The following is a 10,023-nucleotide window of genomic DNA, read 5'->3' on the forward strand; positions in this document are numbered from 1 at the left end:
AGCCCGAATCCCCCGTCTCGGAGGGACGGAAAAATTGAATTTTGGGACTCTGGCTTGCAAACAGCAAAGGAGAATAAATTTACCCAGCAAAATTTTTTATATTAATATAATATAAGGAATTAATCCATTCGTACTCCTTACCCTGCCCAAGCCCCCAAACACAGGATTTTCCCTCTGAATTCCCACTTCCTTGTGGGAATGAGAGGAAAAAAGCTCTGACAGGTAGTTTTGAGTCCCAAAATGTCCAAGGGGAAGCACAGGAATGTTAAAATTCTCCCCAGTTCTGGCTGGAAATCCAGGTGGGTACCTGGCTGTGCTCTTGAGGGTCCCAATCCCTGCCAAATTTGGGAATCAAAGGTTGGAAAAGCCCTTTAGGATCCTCAAATCCAGCCACGAACCACCTGGGTGCTGCTGTTCCCCAGGGCAGCTACAATGAAATTCTCCTTGCCTAAGCTCCTTTCCCTGGATTGTTCTGGATTTGCCCAGAAAAAGGAAAAAACAGGGGAAAAAAATTCCTCCTGTTTCCACTTAACCTGGATCCCCCGTTCACAACCAGGCCAGGATCCTCCCGGCACTGCCAAGTGATCCCAAAAACCTTTTAAGGATCATTTCATCCCCATGTCCATCCCGAATTTCACGTTTTCCTCACCTTCCCTTTCCTGCTCTGCAAAGCCAGAGAGGGGAATGAGCAAAGCTGTGGAAAAATGTTGGATTTAAAGCGTTAAAAAAGGACGGGGGGGGAAGAAAAAAAATTCCTCCTATTTCCACTTAACCTGGATCCCCCCGTTCACAACCAGGCCAGGATCCTCCCGGCACTGCCAGGTGATCCCAAAAACCTTTTAAGGATCATTTCATCCCCATTTCCATCCTGAATTTCATATTTTCCTCACCTTCCCTTTCCTGCTCTGCAAAGCCAGAGAGGGGAATGAGCAAAGCTGTGGAAAAATGTTGGATTTAAAGCGTTAAAAAAGGACAGGGGGGAAAAAAAAATAGAAATTCCTGGGTTTTAAATCAACCTCAGCGTTGCTGATGCAGTTGTTTACGAGCGGCTGTTCCAGCCCATTTCACGGACAGAGCCCAAGGGAAACGAGATGTTTGAGGTCTGCAAAGCATGGAAAAGCCATGGAAAAGCTCCCATGGAAAGGGAAGTGGTGGGATAAACACTCCCTGATTGTGGGAAAGGGCCTCTGGGGAAATCAGGGGATCACCCCGTGCTGGGGCAGGAGGGAAATCGGGGAACATCCAAGGATCGGGGATGTTTTCCTGGAATTTTCACCCCATTTGCGAGGACAGGTCAAGGAATGGGGAACATTCTGAGCTGGGAGGAGCTGTGGGATCCTTGAATCCCATCCTGGCACTGCAGGGCATCCCAAAATCCCACCTGGGACAACCCAAAATCCCACCTGGGACAGCCCAAAATCCCACCTTAGATACCACAAAATCTCACCTGGGTCAGCCCAAAATCCCACCTTGGATGCCCCAAAATCCCACCTGGGATGCCCCAAAATCCCACCTGGGACAGCCCAAAATCCCACCTGTTGTCCGAAACAGGGAAGGGGCTGCGTGTTCCCCATGAGGGAAATCAGGGATGGTTCCAGGAATGGGGACACTGGGACATTCAGAATCCTGGAATGAGGGAATTAGGGAATAGCCTGAGCTTGGATTTAGTCCCTCTCCACGTTTTCTAATCCAGGTTTATTTTCTCTTCATCCAGGTGACGCCTGAGGTCCCACCTGGAGCCACTGCCAGGATCAGGAGGTGCTGACTCCACTCAGGAATTCCTTTTCCAGCCTCCCGCTCCCGGCTCTCTTTATTCCCTGCCTCTTTCCCAGCAAGAATTGCAGCTTTTTAAATTCCCTCTTGAAATTAAAAAAAGTAATTTTCCCCTTAATTCCTCCTTTTCCCCTCAGTCCTTCCCCTGAGGCGCCCCCAAGGAAAACCAGGCCAGGCCAATCCCGGTATCCCACACCTTGGAATATTTATGGATTTCCTTGGAGACAGAACTCCTTGGGAGCCTGCAGCTCAGGTTTTAGGATTTATTTCGGTGTCTCCAGCCCTGCTGTCTGAGCCTGAAAATAGCAACCGAGGCTGATCTTATCAGCAGCTCTTGGAGACTCCAATTATCTCCTCCCGCGGCTCCGCGGAAATCGGATCCCGGTTATTGTTTTCTTATCCCGCTCCCTGTCCTCAGAAACCTCCCAGCCACGGCCGCGGAGCTCTCCAGGAGCCACACTGGAATTTCATAAAGTGGGAGATAAGCAGAATTCCCGAAATCCAGCCAGGCCTGCATCCCAAAGCCTTTGGGGTCGGTGCCTGAGCGGAACGGATTGTTCCCAGTGTTCTGGGGGAGAAACTGAGGCAACAATTCCATTTTAGCAGCTCTTCCCAGCTAATTCCTTTGGAATTGTGTATCTACAGCACCAGGCTGTGATTTGGGAAGTTTATCCATGGATTTGGAATGGGAGATTCCAGAAATCCAGCCAGGCCTGCATCCCAAAGCCTTTGGGGTCGGTGCCTGAGGGGAACGGTTTGTTCCCAATGTTCTGGGGGAGAAACTGAGGCAACAATTCCATTTTAGCAGCTCTTCCCACCCAATTCCCTTGGAATTATAGATTTATGGCATCAGGCCAGGATTAGGTTGGATATTTGGGAATATTTCCTCCCTGAAAAGGTGCCAGCACATTCCCAAGGCTGAGCACGACACTCATTTTTGTGGGATCAGGGCATGGAAAGGAGGAGAAATAATGCCCCAAGATAAAACCAGAAGGGCTGGCCCCAAATCCCAGCTCCTGGCACCCCAAGTGTCGGGATTTTGGCAGATCCAGATCCATAATCCTGGCTCGGGTCCTTCCCTAAAATCAACACCTAAAGTAAATATTTGGAATTGTCCCGGGCAGCAGCAGCTGTGGATAAATGGTTTTTTTCCAGTGGTTTGTGCTGTGATGATTCCAAGCCCTTTGGCACCACCCCAAATCCTTCGATCACCGGCAGCGAGGACGTTTTCCTTCCGTTCAGAAATGGGGGATTCAGTCCTTTTCACAGAATCCCAGAATTCCAGAATCAATCCCAGAATCCCAGAATCCCAGAATCAGGGAATCCCAGAATCCCAGAATCAGGGAATCACAGAATCAGGGAATCCCAGAATCAGGGAATCCCAGAATCCCAGAATCACAGAATCAGGGAATCCCAGAATCACAGAATCCGAGAATCACGGAATCCCAGAATCCCGAAATCACAGAATCAGGGAATCACAGAATCACGGAATCCCAGAATCACGGAATCAGGGAATCCCAGAATCCCAGAATCAGGGAATCACAGAATCACGAAATCCCAGAATCCCAGAATCAGGGAATCCCAGAATCCCAGAATCACGAAATCCCAGAATCCCAGAATCAGGGAATCCCAGAATCAGGGAATCACAGAATCACGAAATCCCAGAATCCCAGAATCCCAGAATCAGGGAATCACGGAATCCCAGAATCCCAGAATCCGAGAATCATGAGGTTGGAAGAGACCTCTAGGATCATCAAGTCCAACCCATGCCCTGACACCTCAACTCGACTGTAGCACCAAGTGCCGTGTCCAGTCTTTTTTAAACACATCCAGAGATGGTGACTCCCTGGGAAGACAATTCCAGTGCTTTATTATTCTTTCCATGAAATTTTTTTTTCCCTAATATCCATCCTGTGCCTCCCCTGACGCAGCTCGAGGCCGTGTCCCCTTGTTCTGTCAGCGCTGCCCGGTGGAAGAGACCGACCCCACCTGTCTGCACGTCCCTTCAGGAGCTGTGGAGAGCAGCGAGGTCACCCCTGAGCCTCCTCTTCTCCAGGCTGAACCACCCCAGCTCCTCCAAACGTTCCTCACAGGTTTGTGTTCCCAGCCTCGTCTCCTCTGGACGCGCTCGAGCATCCCAACGTCCTTCCCAACCTGAAGGATTAACCCCAACTGTGCTCCGCGTGGACGCCGCGCTCCGCGGGAGCCGCTCCGCTGGCCAGTGGAAAATGAACAGGGCTCACATTCCCGGGATCTGGGCTGTCGAGGGAAGCGGGGATGGATGGGGAGCGCCAGAAAGTGGGAATTGTGCTTTTCCACGAGGGGATGTTCCTTCCCAGCTGCCGGGACATCCCAGAGCTCTTTGGATTCCTGGGATCGTGGATTTCTGAGTTTTCCTCAAAATTTGGATCGGTGTCCAGATTTTTTCCTCATTTTTTTCCACGATTAGAGGTTCTTCAGCCTCATCCCAACTTCCTTGGCACCTCCAGAACTCTTTGGATTTATGGAATTGTGGATTTCTGAGTTTTTCTCAAAATCTGGATCGGTGTCTGGATTTTTCCTCATTTTTTTCCATGATTAGAGGTTCTTCAGCCTCATTCCCAACTTCCTGGACATTCCAGAGCTCTTTGGGTTCCTGGGATCGTGGATTTCTGAGTTTTCCTCAAAATTTGGATCGGTATCCAGATTTCTTCCTCATTTTTTCCCCACAATTACAGGTTCTTCAGCCTCATCCCAACTTCCTTGGCACCTCCAGAGCTCTTTGGATCTGTGGGATCCTGGATTTCTGAGTTTTCCTCAAAATTTGGATCAGTGTCTGGATTTTTCCTCATTTTTTCTATGATTAGAGGTTCTTCAGCCTCATTCCCAACTTTTTGGGGACATCTTGGAGGTGGCCTTGGCATCTCCAGAGCTCTTTGGATCTGTGGAATCCTGGATCTCTGAGTTTCCCTCAAAATTTGGAGCAGTGTCTGGATTTTTCCTCATTTCTTCCTCATTTTTTTCCACGATTAGAGGTTCTTCAGCCTCATTCCCAACTTCCTGGACATTCCTTGGCACCTCCAGAGCTCTTTGGATTTCTGGGATCGTTGATTTCTCCATTTTCCTCAAAATTTGGATCGATATCCAGATTTTTCCTCATTTTTTCCATGATTAGAGGTTCTTCAGCCTCATTCCCAACTTCCTTGGCAACTCCAGAGCTCTTTGGATTTCTGGGATCGTGGATCTCTGAGTTTTCCTCAAAATTTGGATCAATATCCAGATTTTTCCTCATTTTTCCTCATTTTTTTCCACGATTAGAGGTTCTTCAGCCTCATTCCCAACTTCCTGGACATTCCTTGGCATCTCCAGAGCTCTTTGGATTTCTGGGATCGTGGATTTCTGAGTTTTCCTCAAAATTTGGGTCAGTATCCAGATTTTTCCACATTTTCCCACGTTTTTCCATGTTTTCCATGAGGAAATATTCCTCAAACGTAACAAAATTCTCATTTCCCCCCAAATCCCAGCATCCAATCCAGGTGAATATTCCTGTTGAAAAGAGGAATTAGTTCCCAATCCCAGAAAAAAAAAAAAATCCCCTGGGAAGCTCCTGGAGTGCAATTTTTAATGAGAATTTTTAATTCCTACAGAGTTTTTAATCCACCCCAAAAATTGGAGCAGGGCTCCCACAGGGACAGGACGGGGAATGGAAATCCTGTGGGAAATTCCTTCGGAAAATGAAATTTCCCAGCTCAAATCCATGGAGTTTTCAGCTGAGGAAACCCCAAAAATTCGTGATTTAAAGGGGACACCGGGATTTTGGGTTGAGTTGTTCCATATTAAAAAAAAAAAAAAAATCCCGGAATGTTTTTAATTAATTCGATTTTAATAATTTTATCCATTTTTTTTCCCCTGTATTTTAGGGGCTTTTCCAAAGGTTTCTCTTTAGGTTTCCACATCAATTTTCCATGGATTCCATTTTTTTTAATTGGGAAAACTCCTTTCCCTTTTCCCCCAGTTATTTTTTATTAAAAATCAGAGACCGCCACCTGATTTTAGTCATAAATACCAGGGTTTGGACAGTTAAATTCCCTTTTTTAAAAAATTTTTTTAAGGAATTCACAATTCCAAAGGCTTGCAGTGACATCTAGCGACTGCCTGGGCCAGGCAGGAAAATCTGGGAATAAATTCCAAAAGGATCCCTTCGCTTCAACAGCAAAAATCCCAAAGTTATCCCCAGTTATTTATGGGGAAAAATCCGATTATTTTCATTTTTGAGAGAAGTTTGAGTTGTTTTTTGAGCGTGGAATGTTTGAAATGTGGAGGAAAAACAATTTAAAAAATATTGGAATGCTGGGGATTAAAGATTCCAAGGAAATCAGGGGGGAAAAAATTCCTTTAGAATTATTTGGCCTCATCCTCAGCTGATTTTGCTTCCCAGGTGGAATTTTCCAGGGAAAATAAAGGGGAAAGGTGGATAAAATAATAGGAAATTCAATGTTATTCTGGGAATAAATGGATTTATTTGGTATTTTCCTGGGGGAAAAAGGGTGAGATGGATAAAATAATAGGAAAATTTATGTTTACATGGGAATGGATGGATTTATTTGTCATTTTCTGGGGGAAAAAAAAGGCTGAGTGGGATAAAATAATGAAGTTATGATGGGGATAAATGGATTTATTTGTGATTTTCCTGGGAAAAAATGCATAAAGGTGGATAAAACACTGGGAATAAATGGATTTATTTGTAATTTTTCTGGGAAAATAAAGAGAACACAGAGGCAAGAATTCGAAATAAATATAATTATAAATAAATATTCACATTACAGGTAATTTATCACGATACAGACGACGTCGATGAAGCTCAGATGGCAAATGGGATGTTTAAAAAAGTGGAATTTGCTGACATCTTGGAAAATTCCTGCTTTGGAAGAGGATATTTTGGGGGGAAAAATACTCCCTGGTAATTCCTATGCATGCATTATAATAATAATTATAATAATTATTATAATAATCGAGTTGAACATGCTAAAATAATTGAGTTTTTGCAGGGTTTTAGTTTTGTTTTAGGAAAAAAAAAAAAAGTCTTGAAATTTTCAAAATAAAAAAAGTCTTCTGAGGATTTTTGATCTTCAGTAATTAATTAATTAAAACAAGAATAACCAAAAAATAAATAAAACTGCAATGTAAGTGATCCCTTTGGCATTCCTAATTGCTAAAATTCCTAATTTTTGCAGAGCAAAAAAGAAAGAGGAATTGGGATTTTTTCCATTTTCAATTTTCCTGTGCCATTTTCAATTTTTGTCTCTTCCAGCCAGAGTTGGGAACGGAATGGGAATGAAAGTGCAGAGTGCAACAAACACCAAAAAAAACCAAAAAACCCACAAAAAACCTCCCCAAAAAAACATTGAAAAAATGCAATTTTTACATTTCCGAAGTAAAAACGGCTCAAGCCAGTGGAAAAATGTTGGAATTCCAGGTTTGGAGATAAAGAAATCACATCTGAGGGAAAAAAAAAAAACCCAATTTTGGATGTGTCACTGATAATTAATTCAATTTTAGTTCCTCTGCAAGGAATTTTTGGAGAGGAGGAGGGAATTTCCCCAGCTTTGAGCACCTAAATGTTTTTTGTTTTTTTTTTTAGTGTGCTGAAAAGAGAAGTAAAAGTTCTCCAAATTGAATTTTTGGGGTGGGGGGAACCGTTTTCTCTTGACTACACAAATTTCACTTTTGTACCTTAAATCCCCACCTATGGGCCAATGGGTTTTTGAACTCCCACTGATCAATTCTTGCTCGTTTGTATTAAAAAATAAATCTAAATTTGAAGTCCTGGGGCAGCCAGGGAGTTCCTGAGTGAGTGTTGGGAGGGAAATGAGCTCAAAACAACACCTGGAGGATTTGCAAAGCTAAAAAAAAAAAAAAAAAAAAAAATCTTCTCCCAAAATAAGAATAAATGTAATTTCTGCCCAAACTCAGCCACCTCCCTTTGGGGCTGGAGGGGATTTATGGACACTTCTTTTCAAAGGGAAAAAAAAAAAGGACAAATGAACAGATTTAATGATTCCATTCTCTCCCTGCAGCTATCCCAGGAAAAGCTGATCCCTTTTCCTACCCTCTGGAATAACCTGGTCCCAGTTTGGGCTCTTCCCTCCGTGCCAAGCTGGCATTTCCGTGCCAAGGAATAAACAGCAGCCTCCTTTTTTCAGTCTCATCAGCATCAAAACTTAGCGTGGCCTTGAGCAAATCAAGCTCAGGATCTGTTCAAACTTCTCATTCCACTTCTCTCCCCACTTTTTTCTCTACTTTTTGTGGTTTGCCACCTTTTATTTGCCTTCAGTCCTGGCGTTTGGCCTCTTCCTGTGCTCTCTGGCACCTGGTTTGTTTTGTTTTTTAAGAATCTTTAACCATGCCACGTCAGCAGCTCTCAGGGAGTCCCGGGGTGACGATGAGCCGTGCAAAATCTTTTTCAGAGTAATTAACCCCTGACTCCAATTAACTGCAACTCCCTAAATCCAGCCAGGCCTGCATCCCACAGCCTTTGGGATCAGTACCCGAGGGGAACGATTTGTTCCCAGTGTTCTGAGGGAGAAACTGAGGCAAGAATTCCATTTTATCACCTCTTCCCACTCGGTTCTGCTGGAATTACGGACCCACAGCACCAGGCTGGCACTTGGGAGCTTTGTCCTTGGGTATGGAGCAGGAGATTCCAGGATTCTGCTCTTCCCTAAATCCAGCCATGCCTGCATCCCAAAGCCTTTTGGCCCCAATGTTCTGAGGGGGAAACTGAGGCAAGGAGCCCATTTTCCCGGGATTCTCCCCCGTGTAACAGCAACCAGAGTCCACCATCCCCGAGGCTTCTTCTTCCCGAGCCTTTCAGGGGATGCCGTCCTTCCTCTGGCAGCACTGCGAGGGAGGCACCGCCCAGTCGTACATGTAGGAAAGCCTGAGTTTAACCTCCTCCTTGCAGAGCTTCCCCTCCTTGGCCAGCGTCTGGTGCTTCTCCAGCATGTCCTCGATGCTCTGCTTGTGCGTCACGATGTATTTGTTGCTGCAGCCGCGCGATTTGTACTCGGTGTCGAAGCGGGGGTCGTGCACTCTCTTCACGTCGATGGGCGCCAGCCACACGCCCAGGGACACGTCCTCGCTCTGCCACAGGTTCAGGTAGTCCCTGCTGAGGCGCAGGTAGCGCACCAGGTCGGCGGAGATCACGTAGCCGCCGCCCAGCGCGTAGGGCAGGTAATAATCACACAGCAGCCAGGCGCTCTCCTTCCACTTCCCCCCGGATTTCACCCGCCCGCGGCCCGAGAAGAAGCCCCAGTAGAGGCGCCGCGGCTCCTTGGCCCTCAGCTCCTCCACCAGCACGTCCAAGCGCACGAAGGTGTCGTCGTCCGCCTTGAGGGCGAACTGGAAGTCCAGGTGCGCATCCAGCCACACGTAGGTCGCCAGCACCTTGGCCGTGAGGTTCTCGTAGGAGTCGCGCAGCTCCGGCAGCAGCAGCAGGTCCCGGTGGCGGCTCTGCTCCAGCTCCAGGCTCCGCAGCTCCTCGGCGCCCAGCCCCGCCGTGCCCACCACGAAGCGGCTCCAGACGCGGCCGTGAGGCGCCTGCCGCGCCGCCGCCATCCAGGTGCTGCGGATGATGCTGCGCCGCTCGCTGTACTTGGGGCCGCTCATCACCACCACGGCCACGAAGGCGCTGCCCTCAGGGCCGGCCGGCGGCGCGGCGCGGGCCCCCCGGCCGGGCTGGCCGTGCGGGAGCGCGGGGGCCGCGGGCAGCGGGCGCAGCCCCTCGGAGGTGCACTTGGCGAGGTAGAGCAGGACGGCGGCGCAGAGCGAGAGCCCGCCGAGCCCCAGCGCGGTGCGGTGCCGGCTCAGCCGCCGCAGCGCCTTCATGGCCGCGGGGCCCCCTCACGGCCGGCGCCGCCGCCGCCGCGTTTAGGCGGGAACGGCGGTATGGCCGCCGGGAGGGGACAAGCTCTCTGCGGGAGCGCTCACCGCGCGCCGCTGCGGCGCTGCGGTGGTTTCATGGCTCTCCCGAGGTTTTCCGCCTTCTCCTCGGGGAAGCGGCGGTTCCGTCCCTGCTCCTGCCGCGGCTCCGGTGCTTCCCGCACCGGGGCAAGGGGCGGGAGGAGGGGCGGAGGCCGCAGCGCTTGACGCGGCGGCTGCCATCTTTGAGTAGGGCACCTGAGGCCGAGGAGGAGCCATCTTGGGTTTGGGCACTGCGCCGTGGCCGTGCCTTCTTCGTGGAATCGTGGAACGGTAAAAGGTTGGGATGGG

General features: G+C 48.3%; 1 protein-coding gene across 1 annotated transcript; it reads right to left on the reverse strand.

The window, feature by feature from the left end:
- Window positions 1-6,474: 6,474 nt before the first annotated feature.
- On the reverse strand, window positions 6,475-9,895 carry B3GALT6 (beta-1,3-galactosyltransferase 6). The gene has a single exon (XM_053962818.1). The coding sequence runs from the start codon at window positions 9,637-9,639 to the stop codon at window positions 8,623-8,625; it is 1,017 nt and encodes a 338-aa protein (XP_053818793.1). The 5' UTR covers window positions 9,640-9,895; the 3' UTR covers window positions 6,475-8,622.
- Between the last annotated feature and the right edge of the window lie 128 nt (window positions 9,896-10,023).

Source organism: Vidua chalybeata, chromosome 22 (assembly GCF_026979565.1).
Source record: "Vidua chalybeata isolate OUT-0048 chromosome 22, bVidCha1 merged haplotype, whole genome shotgun sequence".
Lineage (NCBI taxonomy): Eukaryota > Metazoa > Chordata > Aves > Passeriformes > Viduidae > Vidua > Vidua chalybeata.

Bases quoted from the DNA above. Each gene is read 5' to 3' on its own strand.
- B3GALT6 (XM_053962818.1), bottom strand. From the start codon at position 9,639: ATGAAGGCGCTGCGGCGGCTGAGCCGGCACCGCACCGCGCTGGGGCTC.